Source organism: Gouania willdenowi, chromosome 8 (genome assembly GCF_900634775.1).
Source record: "Gouania willdenowi chromosome 8, fGouWil2.1, whole genome shotgun sequence".
Taxonomy (NCBI): Eukaryota; Metazoa; Chordata; class Actinopteri; order Blenniiformes; family Gobiesocidae; genus Gouania; species Gouania willdenowi.
Window position 1 is genome coordinate 4,777,281 of NC_041051.1, and position 15,326 is coordinate 4,792,606.

Genomic DNA, 15,326 nt, shown 5'->3' on the forward strand with positions numbered 1-15,326 from the left:
TTACCCGATCGGCAATATTTACATTTAAAATACAGGCTCTGCACTCTAAAAGTGTATTCAGTTAGCCTTTAATACATTTTAAAATCTTGGGCTAATTGTTTTTCATTATAATTAATTTAAATTTAAAAGTAGTGCAATAAAAACACAGATTTTCCAGTAATATGATACGTACTGTAGTTGTGATTATAATCGTGATTACAATATTGATAAAAAATAATCGGGGTTATCATTTTGACCATAATCATGCAGGCCTAATGATTACTTAAGTTCAATTACAATTAATCACAATTACTGAGCTTGAGATAAATAACCGAATAAAAGTTAACATAATTAAAATACACTGCTCACTTGCTGTCATAATCGTAATTGAGATTAGATAATTGACTTTGTAATTGTAATTGCCATGAAAGTTCTAAATAAATTGTCAACGCAAAACTGGTGAATCATGTTACAGTTCTATGTACAGTTCTATACATACGTAGTAAACAATTGTTAAAATATGTTTCATATCAAGCTTCCCCACATTTTACCAAAAAATATAAATATTGAGCTATACTGACACAAAAAAGGATCAGATGCCCAAACCAAAAACATTAAAACCTATATTTCTATTGATTAGGAAGTCTAACAAGGTAACCAATAGATAGGAAAGATATTAGATTTTTTTTTTTAGTGTTAGGACCTTCTCTTTTAATGCTGATAAATAGTAGCCGTCAACACGTACGGTGCCAGAAAATTGCTAACTTGCAATTGTGCAACCACTCCTCCAAAAACCCAGTCTGAACACTTCAGAGTTGGCAAACTTCAGGCTGATCTCAAAATGAAAGTTTCTCTCAAAATGTTTTTTTTAAAAAATTGCCCATAATCAGTTGTTGGCCTTCCTTGTAAATAAGAAACTCTCCCATCTGGTTTTAAACCCCCGCACAGCACTGAAACTGCACTCCTCAAACTTTTAAATGATGTGTTTTTAGCAACTGACTCTTGTGATTGTCTTGCTCTTGTGCTTTTAGATTTAACTGCAGCTTTTGACATCCTGATGTCTTGCTTAGAGCATTGGGTAGGGGTTAAAGGATTAGCTCTTTAGTGGTTCCGGTCATATATGACAAACAGAACCTTTTGTGTTGGCCTTGGTAACTGTGTGTCGTGTACTGCTCTTCTAACATGTGGGGTCCCCCAGGGTTCAGTTTTGGGCCCCATCTATTTGCCCTCTATCTCCATATTTAGAAAACACAACGTACATTTTCATTGTTATGCGGCCGACATGCAAATACATCTCCCTGTTAGAATAAACAAAGCCTAACAGACTGTTTGGTGGACATAAGGGCTTGGATAGCCCTACATTTTAATCAAAGGAAAACAGAAGTCATTGCTTTTAACTGTATCGCTGAGTTCCATGGTCTGAATGTGAAAACAAGTGTCACAAACCTTGATTTTAAGCTCGATGAAACCCTCACTTTTGATATCCAGATCAGAGCTGTTGTCAAATCAAGCTTTTTTCATTTACAGCAACTGGCCAAAATCAAACCAATGCTTACTTAGCAACATTTTGAGACAGTGATCCATGTCATTCCCTCTATACTGGACTACTGTAACTCACTGTATGTTGGGATTAGTAAATTCTCTATTCGTCGTCTCCACATGGTACAGAACACTGCTGCACGGCTTTTAACTGGCACAAGGACATTTGTGCACATTTCCCGTTCTGAGCACTTTACACTGGCTGCCAGGTCATTTGTTTTTAAATCATTCCATGGCCTTGCACCCAAATACCTGGCTGACCTTCACCCCTATGTCCCTGCCCCAGCTCGGGGACTTAGATCAGCTGACCAGCGACTACTAAGGGTGCCAGACAGCAGAAAAAGCTCACAGATGACCGAGCTTTAGCAGTTCCGGGTCTGAAGCTGTGGAACGCTCTGCCACTTCATATTAGAGGCTTCCAGCCTATTTTAAAATCTCTTTTAAAAACATATTTTTACTTTGGTTTTAAAATTGCATTGATTTAATATTGACTTGTTTGTCTTATAGTGTACAGCACTTTGTTCCCCTCTTCCTGAGTTTTTAAAGTGCTTTATAAATAAAGTTGGATTGGATGTAGTGTGTTTTACAGCTGATTTAGGAAGATTAACGTTTGGGTTACTTATTTCAGGCTCAGTATGTATAATTGTAATTGAAACTTAGGTAATTGATTTTCTGAGGATACAAAATATTTGTAATTTCATTGTAGATGGAAAAAAAAGCTGATCACCCTAATCGTAATTGAAAATGTAATTTTAACTGAAAAATGTAATTGACCCCAAACCTGGCTAATACACACCTCTATAGGCTGAGCTTCCACTAATGTGTGCAAAACCACAACTGAACCAAGTTTCCAAAGGCAACAATCCAAGAAAATATAACCCTGACCTTAAATTAAAGCAAAAGCTGGTGAACATTTGGTTTGTAACAAATACTATTTGATGGAGGATGTAAACAATTAAAGGATAAACAACTCATCGTACAATAAACTAATAAATCAGGACAAAGCCCGACGAGTGCAGCTCATTGATTTGATCATGAACAAATCCTTTAATCTCCATATTTCATGACAGCAGACTTAAAACTCATGCTCAGCATCACACAGACCCTCCCCCTGACAGATTAGCATACAGGTTAGTGCTTGATCCCCGTTTAATAAAGTGGACATCCTAACACACACTGAGAAGTCACTGAATAGAAACAGAAAATAAAGCAGGAACAAAAGAAGACACTTGATTTATCTGCAACTCAACAATGTTGAGTCCTTCAGGCAGTTTATTACCCTTTACGTTGGCAGTTTACATTCTTGCCCTTAATAATAAAAAAAAAAAAGGCATGTGACATGTGGGTCCTGCTAAAAACAAACTGAAATACAACCACTAACGATGGATTCACAGAGAGAGATCAACTCTATCCAGCCTCATCAGAGCAGTGTGTGTGTTGAGTGTGAGATGATTGTTTCATGCAGATGGTTTTCTGTTCTAATCTTTAAAACAGTGCATGGTGTTGTAGTTCTTCTTCAGGATGAGGTCGTTGTGCAGTTCTAAGCAGCTCTTGTGGATCTGACAGAGCACAGTAGAGCGTGTATCCCAGCTGGTCCACTTCCTGCTCCGTCAGCTCACAGAACAGGTTGACTTTAGGACTGAGAGCGCAGGGCAGCCTCCCGGCCTCCAGGTGGCCCACCAGTGCACGCAGAAGCTGCAGGAAGCGGTCGGCCAGTGCCTCCTGGGTCCAGTCGCCTTCCTTCTCGCTCAGCAGCAGGATGATGTTGGTGAGCTGGCTGCTGTTGAGCTGGTGCAGGGCGGGGTTCAGCTTGCACATGGTCTTGGCCACCTTGAGGCAGGCGCTCCGACAGCCTCCGTCCTCCTGGTCCAGAGCTCGCAGGCGTGCTGTCTCGGCCACTCGAAAGCTTTGCCTCCACAGGTTTTCGTGGCGCTCTGCTGCTAGGCGATGCGGTTTAGCGATGAGCAACGTTCCATCCTCCATCACCAGCAGAGGTAGGAAGTCCACGTAGAGCTTCCGGTCAGTCTCATATTGAACCTCCAAGGTGAGTGTTTCTGAAGGAACCACCGGACGAATGACGTAGTCCAGGACACTCCCTATGGCAGGCCAGTTAATAGAACCTGCAACCAGCTTATCGAAGACCTCAAGGACTGACTTTGGGGAGAGGTACCCTCCCACCATGCAGCGGTCCCAGTAGCTGCTATTCCGAGGGAAATACTCCAGGTTCTCCCTGCGGACGAGCCAAAAACCTGGAACGTTCATGATGGTTTCCTCTCCTGGGATGGACGACCACAGATTCTTCTCTAAGATAAGAGGCACCATTAGCTGGACGTGATCCGCCCTCACCACCTGGAAGATGGGAAATAAATAGATTTATAATCCTCTGTTGGCACGTTTCCATTGGCGGTATTGGCTCTACACGGCTCCGCACTCCTCGCTTTCGGGACCCAATACTGTTTTTCTGGAGCGTTTCCACTGAGCACCAACCTGACAAGTGAAACTACCAGACTCCACTGATTGCACTTTTTTGATGCCATCCTCACAAGATCGGCAACAAAAATCAATGGTGGCCAAATGCTTCCTCTCTGTATGTGAGTCGATGACTGGTGGGCAACTCCAGTCCTTGAGGGCCGGACTACAGAGACTTTTAGATGTGTCCCTGCTCCAACACACCTGGTTTAAACCAATGTGTTGTCATCAAGCTCTGCAGAAGCATGATAACGAGTCATTCATTTGATTCAGGTGTGCTGGAGCAGGGACACATCAAAAAGTCTCAGGAATCCGAAACTCAAAGACTGGATTTGCCCACCCCTGTTCTACATTGTGATGATTCTCTGAACCAATCAGCGTCTGCTTTGAGTCTACGTCACATTTTCAGACCAGGGCTGCTGTTGTTGGAACCTCAACAAAGGAGGTACTAATAAAAGCAGCATCAGATACCACGGAGGAGGTACATTTTCCCCCAATGGAAACATGCAAAAAAAAAAAAAAGCGTTGAGTCGAGCTGAGTAGAGCCGATACCGCCAGTGAAAACGCACCATAAGACCGAAACAGAAGGTGAAAGCAGAGCTGGTGCAGTGACTCCTACCTGCAGGTCATCGTACAGACTACCGCTCAGGTACATCTCTCTGAGGGGCATGTCAGGCAGCTTAGCGTGGAGAAACACTCGCACCTCTGCACAGATGTCCAGTGCTGCCCGTCTGGCCACCGTCTGCTCCTCAGGAGGAATGTTGACGTTGTTTTGGTAAAACTCCCACAGGTGCTCCTGCAGAGAGAGACGCATCCGGGCCCGAAGCATGTCGGACTGCGTAGCACTGCTCGCTGAGACTGCAGAACGGCCGACAACTCTACGCAAACAGTCTGAGGAAAAGATCAACAATAAAGATCAACAACTCATGGACCAGTCATCTGACTGTCATTGTTCAATTCTAAATCTAACGTTGTCCTATCAATGAAGACTAAGGGCTGTACCATTTGTACAAAATGTTTCATTGCAGGGATCTTTTTTGGTTATTAAAGATTGCTTAGAAACAATAGGATCATTTCTTACATTTAAATATGTTTAATTACAGGGTTCTCACAAAGAATTTTTCACAATGTAGATGGATCACTAGTTATGCCGGCCCAAGTGTCGTGGGGGGTGAGGGGGCACCCGAACATTTTGAAATTTACAATTCTCTGATGGCCACAATTTTTTTTTTAAGTAAAGCTAAAGGTTTTTTGTTGTTTCTTAATCTTTGTTCCAGTCTTACTTTAAAGCTTAAAGTTAATTATTGAATAGCTGAAGGTGATGATGAATGAGTTAAAGAGTTACTCATGCTTGGTATAGATTATCCACTAATTATTACTAACACACTGTAGAGACAAGAAATAACAGTTGATTCAAAAAGACCGATTCGAAGATGCACTTTTCAAATATAAATGACGTATTATGTGGGACCCGCAGTAATATTGGAACTGTTATGGACACAGATTAAAAAGTGTTTAAACAACCCGTGCACGCCTGGAAGTGCTTTTTGTGTCCAAGTGTGCAACAATTATTATGACGGTACCGATTAAAAAGAAGAAAAAACAGACATCACACCACAGGGGGCCCCTACGCTCAACAGCACTGGCGAGAACCCTGATTTATTAAACACACCTTCTAAATGCCTATTCTGTTCTGTGCTTTACAACTTTGTTTTGCTTTTTTCCCTCTTCTTTTTGATATTGTCAATCTAAGTTACACATTTAGCAGCAAATTCTGATGAGTAAGTTCAAGTGTTTAATTAGAAGTCTTTACAACAGCTACAATTAATTAAGCAGGTGTTTGATTAGTGTCTACTACAGCAAAGGTCCCCGACCATCAGAAAGTGTGCGGTAAGTTAAATACTTGGACTGGTTTTCAGAAAAAGGTCCTCAAGGGCAGCAGTCCTGCTCCAACACACCCAAGCTGTCACAGGCTTGATCATAGCGCTCTAAATAACATGGGGCCTCATTTATTAAGCTTGCTTACGCAATAAACGGGGCTTAAAAGCGGTATCCACCACTTCCCAACCAAAGGTTGGTATTTTATAAAAATAAACGTAGTGTGAAAATGTACGCCCTGGTGTGCTTACTCTGAACCTGGTGCACGTACACTTGAATTGAAGCCAGATTACTCTCATACATTTAATGTGCTCACATATCAGATAAGTGTTATAAGAGTTATAGATCTACATAATCATAGCAAATAGTGAGACATCAGCTCTCGGATTTAAATATTCATTTTAAGGTTCCGAATGAAAATGAATGCATGAACCAGTACATGTCATGAACCATAAAATGTGAATACAATCGGACAAACTTGGTGCACGGTGGCATCAACACATAATCCATTAATCTTGACACACAGCAGTGTCTGTAACAGAGTGCAGTGGAAAGCCGTTTGACACGCTGCACCAAACTGCACAGCATAGAGGGGGTAAGCTGCGCTTGTGCGCACTTTCCTGCAACCCTAAAACTTCCCGAAATGATAAGTTTCAACTGTGAAGGTGCTACAGTGTGGGATCAGGTTTGTCCTGTAGCAGAAACACTGACGGTGCGTCTCAGGCTATCACATCAGAATCAGAATCATCTTTATTCGCCAAGTGTATGTTGTACACACGAGGAATTTGACTCGGTCAACTGTGCTCTCTCCAATAGTGAAAACAAAAATTTTTCAACAATAAACAATCAGCTAGAAAAGATGATAATAAGTATAAACATAAGTATAAATAAAAACAGTAGTTAGGCTAGAATGTGCAAATAACAAGATAATAATAATAATAATAATAATAATAATAATAATAATAATAGTATAAAAAATAATTAAATAGATACAAAATAAAAATTAAAAAATAAGATAAAAGAAGGAAAATAATAGAAAAGAAAGATAATAATAAAATATAATAATAATAAAAGGAAAATAGTGCAGTAGAGCATTGATAAGTAGTGCAGTAGAACATTTAAATTAAAGGTATGTACATGAACATTCTCAGTGTCAGATTGATCCAAGGTTGTTATGTTTGGTTCCAGGGTTTTTTCACAGAAACAGGACTGACACTCTTTGACTGTTTAGTGTTGATCAGAGTGACAGCCTGGGGGAAGAAACTGTTTTTATGGCGGGTAGTTTTGGCGTACAGTGATCTGTAGCGTCTGCCAGAGGGGAGGAGTTTAAACAGATTGTGTGCAGGGTGGGAGGGGTCTGCAGTGATGCTACCTGCCCGTTTCCTGACCCTGGACAGGTATAAGTCTTGGATGGAGGGCAGATCAACACCAATGATCTTTTCTGCAGTCCTGACTATCCTTTGTAGTCTGTGTCTGTCTAGTTTGGTTGAAGATCCAAACCAGACAGTGATGGAGGTGCACAGAACAGACTGAATGATGGAGGTGTAGAACATGATCAGCAGCTCCTGGGGCAGGTTGAACTTCCTCAGCTGTCGCAGGAAGTACATCCTCTGCTGTGCCTTTTTCCTGGTTGAGTCTATGTGGGAGGTCCACTTCAGGTCCTGTGAGATTGTGGATCCCAAGAACCTGAAGGAGTCCACGGTAGCCAATTCCCTATTTAAAATGGTAAGGGGGGGGAGTGGGGGGGGATTTCTTCTGAAGTCCACTGTCACCTTTTACAGCAGTGATGACTGCTGCAAATAACTTGTTCATTTATTTATGATATTACTGTGACCACCAAATAAATCCTCTGTTTTCTGGCCTTCATCACACACATGCATTCCTTCCTTGTTCTGAAATTCCTTTTCATTGTATTTCCTGCCATGATCAAGCGTAAATGCCAATTGGTCAGTAACTTATTTTGATACAAAATTCATTCATGAGCTCCTCTGCATCAACATTTATGGTAGAATGTGGGCGTGTTGACCGTGGAATGTGAGGTGAATTCACCTGCGCCAACTTCTAGTTGGGCTGTAATTTATAGAGGGAAAAGTGTGTTCAGGTGAGGTCCGCACGGTTTCATAAATCGGAAATATTTTGGCATAGCACATTTTCAGATTCTTGACGTACGTTCACTTTTAGTGTAGATTCTACTAAATGTTTGATAAATGAGGCCCTCGGCCAGTCCAATCAAAGAAGCATCTAAAACACGCAGAACTGTAGCCCTGTAGGACACGTGTCAAACTCAAGGCCCGGGGGCCAAATCTGGCCCTTTAAAGCATCCAATTATGCCCAAAACAAAAAACAAAAAAGGAATTATTGCGCAAATTAAAGATTAAAGATATCTCACAAATTCAATGAAACTACACAATATTTGCAGGGCTCACAATTTCCCCATGCTTATATCACATGATGGCAGTCATTTTCAATCTCAAATTGTTAAAAATGTTTTTTTAATTTTTCCAAAATCCTGCAATTTTATTAAAATTATTTCACAAAATGTCCTCAAATTAAATAAAATAGGTCACAAAATCAAAAAATAAATTGAAAGTGAAGATCCTGCAGGGACTGATATTAGTCACTTTTGCTTTAATGTTATCAGCGCTATACATATTTTATCATTTATTTATATGTGGAAGCACAAACTAGAGCACATTGATTAAATTTTTAATTTTCCCATCTATAATCTGCAGCCCACTTAAGATAAACTGCTCCGTACATGGCCCCTGAAGTAATATAAGCTTGACACCCCGTCCTAGGATTAGGGCTTGTTTTATCCAGAAAGGCTATATTTAGATATTACAATGTGTAATTATGTTAGCTTTGTGCTACTGCCAGCTGATATTTGGGCCAAACGTAACAAACATGGCTCTTTTACTTCAAATGACCAACATTAACTAAAAATGACATTCAAAGAACTTCATCTACAATCCACATATTAGGGGAACCTACAGGGTATGATGACGTTTAGCTAAACTATGTGAAACTAAATCAGTATAGCTCGTAGCACCCACTGTAAAGGAAGAGCCACAATCCTCTGAACGGGCCGTCTGTGAGCACAGAAAACCAAAAACACTTTCTGATCACAAACTCACTCAGAATATCAAAGACGTTTCAAATGGAAATATTTCATCTTCACCTGTGGTTTCCTTTGCTCACCTGGTTCAAAAGCACGTGACGACGTGGGCAGATTCTGCATAGACCTGCTAGCGGTGGTCTTCATGTCGTGGTTCAACACCCTGGGTGACGACCCCATCCAGACAGGCTCCTCCCAGCTCCGCTTCCCAGTCTGCTCCATCTTTGTAGGACTGGTGGGGGCGCTGATGGCCCGGTCATACATCTATATTCAAAGAAATTCAAAACACAAACATGACATGTTAAGAGAGTGTGTTTATGCCACTTAAGGAAGTATTCATACGTACTCGTTTGACAGCAAGTGTAGCGATACCCAGCATGGCGGCTCCTCCCACTCCCAGCACCAGCTTGGCATTAGAAAGCATAAAATCAATGGCCGTTCCAATCCCATTGTCGTCCTTCTTTCCTTTGTGGTCTCCGTTCACCCCTGCCATCACTCTGAACTCAACTGATAAGAGGAAAATACTCCACCAAGTGAACTCGATCCCCCTCCAGATGCAGCGGTGACCCGTTTCCTCCTACATAAGCCCGCCGAGTCTGCTGGTGAGGAAGAACTGGCCCCTCTGGAATGCGTCCTCTTTTTCCTGGGGCAGCGTCAGGGCCTGGCAGCGGCGAAACTCACGGGCAACAGCCCGCCGATAGTAGTTACGGTCGGTGTACTGAAGGTGACGTCCTGCACGGAGCAGCGCCCTGTACAGCTCCAGCACGCCCCTGCGCGACCAGCTGCCCATCAGGGATGGTACGAGAAGAGAGGAGAGCACCCTGAAAACTGGGATCAAAATATGGAAGTTTATCAGAAAAATACCATGATGGGAATGCTTATCATAAAGACCATCAGAATATATAGCTATAATGCTAGCAGCTACTGTCAGGAGTAGAGTTGTGTACCGAAACTCGGTATCAATATGGCACCAGTTCTGACATAAATGGTAGTAACCAGACCGAATAAAAACAATCACTCATTTCGGTGCCCCGCCACCCCCCCCGGTTGTTGATCGTGAGAGAGTCAGTGCCGCTACTCACCAGATTCGGCACACCCGTTGCTCATAACTGATAGCGAGAGGATAAAAGACCACACGGAGTTTACTTAAAAGCCAAACAATGCACCGTGTTTGATTACTTACGTAAGCCGGAGCCAAACACATCAGCAACAGCAGCAGCCAGTGTCGGCCCCCAAGGTCAAATTGTGAGTCCCGCTGCCAGTGTGATGCACATCATCACAGATGATGATAGCAGCCTTTCCTCTTTGGGTCAGTCTAGAAAATTAATGCCAACTAATGGCAAGCTAACAAACATTGTTGCCATTCAACGTGTGACAACATCATATGAGCTCTCTCTCTCATACTTCAATCAGGGCTCGAGACTGCGACCAAAATGGTCGCATATGAGAGTATATTTTCAGTGTGTGCGAGTGAAAATTTTATCTGGTCACATCCGTGCGAGTCCGTATGGATGACCTTATTTTGGACGGAGCGGCTGAGCGCTCCGTCACTTCCCACAAATTGCACTTCTTTCTCGCTCCGCGGCGCTGCGGTGAGAAGATGGTGCCGCTCATGAAAATTTGCCACGGGTAATGCAACAGTGAATGCGCAGAGTATAAACACCAATGTGGTCCCTACGGGCGTACGGCCCACTATGAATGGAGCTAGGCATAACGAGCCCTTCAGTGACAGCGCGCTCACATTGAGAGCAGCAGAAAAAAAAAAATACACAGTGATAGAGGGTACACGCTCATCAGAACCAGCATGGAGAGACCAGAACTGATGGACTATGATGCCAGGCCAGATTTACAGCAGTGGTTCTCCCAGAGCAGTGGTCTGCAACTTGCGGTTCTGGGGCCTAATGTGGCCCTTTGACTCTTTTGCAATGGCTCCCAATAGCTTTAAAAAAAAAAATCTATTGAAATAGTTCTTTTTTTTACAGAGGATCCTGTGAGGATCAATGTTCATTTGATTGACTAAATATTTCATTCACAAATATATTTTTGCAGACGAAAAAAAAAACATCACGAAGTCGTACGTCAATTACCTCAACTGACAGTGAAAGGTGTACATGATGAGCACCACTCAGTGCTTTATTGCCCATCAAAGTAACCAAGTACTGGACTTGGCTACTACAGTGATGACAACTATTCAGTATTTAAGAATTTCTATAATCAGCTATTTGAAAAAGGGAACCCCTTAGATTGATTTGACCTACAACAAAACTCAGAAATGTTTAGCTTTTAGTTTAAAACTAATAACAAATAATATAGGCTGTTGCTATTGGTCCGGACCCTGACCTCAGACAAACCTGACTATAGTTCCGGCACTTCCTGTGCGCATGCGTCTGCATGCTCAGTAAGCCAAACGCCAGTAGTTCCGTCACTGCCAGACCCGTCCCCGTCACCTTGTAACTATAGTTCCGTCAGTTTTATTTTAGCCCTAACATAACCATGTTACTTTTTGTAGCCTTTCAAATACATTAAATAAAAAAATCTTCTTTATATAACATTGTGTTCATGTAAACTGAGTGTAAGAATTTGAAGATGCAAGATATTTTATTTTTTATGTTTTATTTCTTGATATCAATTTATTTTATTTTATCTTAAACTGTTTTTAAGTTCCATTTACATGATCAATATAAATCAAATCAAACATTATTCTATATAACTTTATAGAATTTAATTCACTGTATTGTCTTCATTGAGACGGTATTTTTTCAGCTCCAGGAGGACTTTAATCCAGGTGAGATGAGGTTAAATGGTTCCTTGACCAGCGGAAGAAAGAAGAAAAAAAATTGTTACGTCTTCTTTTAAAATTATATAAAATAAATGACCTGTTATTTCAGCCACTGCTTGTTGCAGAAAACCTTAATATTGACACTAAAACCTGAAAACATTTTGCAAATATCTCATCATTGTCAATCTTCCTTCATACAGTATGCCAGTTAAGTCAACTATTCATCAGAAAGCATGGCTATGCTGTACACCATTAAAAAAAAGGGTGCAACCAAATTCTGAGCTGGAAAAGTTAGTTTAGAGCCCAGTCAACTCAGTGTCCGCTGACTTTCTGTTTAATATTAAGTTCATAACAAGTCGTGTTTGTAAACAAAAAGGTTGAACTTAAGCTTTAACACCAGATTTAAAAGGCACAGTTTTGCATTTACAAAGGAATGCAACAGATTGACTAGCTCAGAGGTTTACTGCAACCAGTGGCTGAAAGAGTTGGTTTTTTGTTTTGTTTTTTTACAAAGGCTATTAATGATTATTGACAAATTTATAACAATATTCTTCTCCAGTATTATATAGTGTAATACAATATTATTTAAATGTTTTTGTTTATTTATTATTTCCATATGTTGCTTGTATATATATTATTAAAGGTAATATTCTGTTCAATTTGGGCCTGAAAATAAAAGGGTATTGTATTTTTCCTTTTTTTTTAAAGTACCGAATTAAGCACCGGAACCGTTTAAAAAATAATGAGTAGGCACCGGTATGGGATAAAACCCAACCAATACCCAACCCTAGTCAGGACAGTTACTGTTCTTCATCAAAACCATTTATTTTTTTTAGATAAATACTGTTTTTCCTAAAGCCGTTTGCTCACATTGGCCCTCACTGAAAAATATTCCTTTATTTTTTTTCAGGAAAAAACTAGAAAATACTGTACTATTTTCCTTTTATTTTTCATTGTCAAAAGAATCCCTTGATAAACTATTCAAAACAATGCAATTTAACTAAAAATAAATCTTGAATGAAATAAAAGAATAATACAAATGAAGAAGACGCCTGTTAATTTAAATTCTGGTTCTATAGTAAACAATGCAAAACTGCATAATAGTTTTTTTTCTTTTTAAAGTGCAACTGAAAATGTATTTTGTGCCTTAACAATTGGACTTAAAAAAAAAACAGTCTGCACTGTATTTACATCAGATATTTGTTTGGACCAGCAGTGGGCGCTGGTAACCCAGTGGTCGTTGGCATGCAGCTATTCTAGCAGTGAAGAAGAGATGCTATGCTAGCAGACAGAGCTAATAGAAAAATGTGACTTTTACAGATATTCACGTAATATTAGATATTATTTCGGTGCTAAAGGGGTATGGAATAATTTATAAATATGTTTAAGAGTAGAAGGCGGCCAGAAAGAGGAGTAGGAGATTCCACCCACCACCTACAAGAGAAGGATAAATAGATAGCTGTTTAAAAAAAGTACTGCAATTCAATTTTCAGAGTATCGATATGAACCGTGATACCTATGAATCTATTTTTAACTGCCTCACGATTAATCGTTACATCCCTATATCATATGTTGTAATAATAATAACAATTCATGAATTTTATATAGTGCTTTTGTATATTATTATCCAGTGAAAACTGGTGGATTAAAAGAGAGCTGATATCCCTGCAGGAAATTAAAGAGACAAAGATAAGATAATAAAGAGTTAAAGCAAACAAATCCATTTGTATTATTTAATTCCCTCACCCAATGAGAATCGATAGGCATTATTGATAATGGAATCGGAATTGCTAAATTAATTCCCATCCCTAGTCAGAAGTGAGATTCGAACCCACAGCAGCAGAAGGAAAAACACTTGAGTCTAGCGCCTGAGACCACTCGGTATCCTAACATGGTGGTAACACAAGCACATTACGCTTATGTGGAAAAAGTTTATCTGAGGTTTGGGTCCAGAACTATAGACACTTCAAATAATATATCAAAAACATATCATTCATGGTGAAATCTATTATCTGCAACTATAATTTTCTACAGTTAACTGTATGTGTGTGTCTGTGATTATTCAGCACTACCCTTGGTTTTTCCACAGGTATGGATAATGGAACATACAACTGTGGATGTGTTCTTTCAGTAATCCATTTAGTTCTCATTACTTGACTCTTGATGTAGAGATAGGTTCAGGCCCATTAAGTTTAAATCATAAGTAAAAATTTGGATGTTGAATTTTATACATAATCTGCATTCTTTGTTGCCCAAACTTCAGCACAAATTCATAACATTTACTGATACTGAATTCTTTACATCACAGTTGATTGGAAAAATTATATCTAATCAATAAAAATCTAGAACAAACCTAAATAATATAATGTGGATTAAATAAATGTAACCTCAGGCCGTACATGCTAACAAATGGGGTTATTAAATTAACACAGGGATACATTAACACTTCACAGGACACAGTGCTACACATTTATGCCATTGCTATCAGGCTCAGAATTTAAGGATATACTGTACAATAATCAAATATATGTAGAGTATAGCAGATTTAACATCCAAGAACGAGCTGATAATTCACCCGATATTTTGAGGAGCTGCGTATAACTTATAGAGTTTAGATGTACATTAACCAAAAAGTTAATCACCCAAAGGTCGGTGGTAAAGGTTAACGCTGGAAATCAGTGGCTGTAACAAACAAGGTTGGTTAATATGTAGAAAATGGCTGAACAGAAAGTCACAGACTCGTTAGCTGCTACTAGGCTAACATCACGTTGACCTTACTTTAAATGCACTCCAAGGGTCAGAAACTATCATTTAACATCAGCAAAGGACACATATGAACCAAAACCACAATCACAGACAGAGTATGAACACAAACTCACCTTTGTTTCAAAGAAAAGGAGCAAAGATGTAAAAGGATGAGCCGGGGTCAGACACTGTAGCGACACCCGGAAGCAGTAAAGGCACGTGGATTAACTACATCCGGGTCACAATTGTACGTTTAACTTTTACTGTTGATCTCACAGCCATACAGTACACACATGATATATACCATATATATTTCTATAGTTTAATTAAACATAATTTGTTTTTGTGGTTGTTGCTCTGTTCATATTTTTTGGGGGTAAATTACAAATTTGGATATTAGAGGAAGGGGATGGGGCATTATGTGGGGCGCCGATTGCAAAGTTGCGCATGCAAAAATAAACAAACTGTTGGCAACATTTAGCAACAAACCAAGTTTAAAAAATGTGTGATTTCTTTTTTTTACAGCAATATTAGTAAAATTTGTGACATTTCTTTTCTTGTGAAATCTAAAAGTTAAATATTAAATCTAAATATAACTTTAAAATCTAAATGTTAAATCTAAATCACAGCTGAAACTAAATATTTAGCTTATATGCAAATTCACCAAAGGTACCAAAATATAAGCTCATTCTGGTGAATTTGCTTATTAGCTAAAAATGTAGACATTTACATTTAACATTTAGATTTAACATTTAAATTCAATATTGACATTATATTTTTCCAAGAAAAAAAATCACAAATTTCAGTATTGCTGTAAATCTG

At 39.6% G+C, this 15,326-nt stretch overlaps 1 protein-coding gene across 1 annotated transcript; it reads right to left on the minus strand.

Moving 5' to 3' along the window:
- Positions 1-1,307: 1,307 nt before the first annotated feature.
- Positions 1,308-14,736, minus strand: mief1 (mitochondrial elongation factor 1). Its single transcript, XM_028455603.1, has 5 exons — positions 14,639-14,736; positions 9,327-9,808; positions 9,064-9,244; positions 4,607-4,878; positions 1,308-3,867 (listed from the first exon to the last, which is right to left on the minus strand). Exons 2-5 carry the CDS (start codon positions 9,471-9,473, stop codon positions 3,004-3,006), a joined length of 1,464 nt encoding a protein of 487 aa, XP_028311404.1. The 5' UTR covers positions 9,474-9,808; positions 14,639-14,736; the 3' UTR covers positions 1,308-3,003.
- Positions 14,737-15,326: the final 590 nt, after the last annotated feature.

Coding starts and splice junctions, on each gene's coding strand:
- mief1 (XM_028455603.1), bottom strand. CDS start 9,473: ATGGCAGGGGTGAACGGAGACCACAAAGGAAAGAAGGACGACAATGGG. Junction 9,245..9,326: donor CTACACTTGCTGTCAAACGA/GTACGTATGAAT, acceptor CTTTGAATATAG/ATGTATGACCGGGCCATCAG. Junction 3,868..4,606: donor GTCTGTACGATGACCTGCAG/GTAGGAGTCACT, acceptor CCCATCTTCCAG/GTGGTGAGGGCGGATCACGT.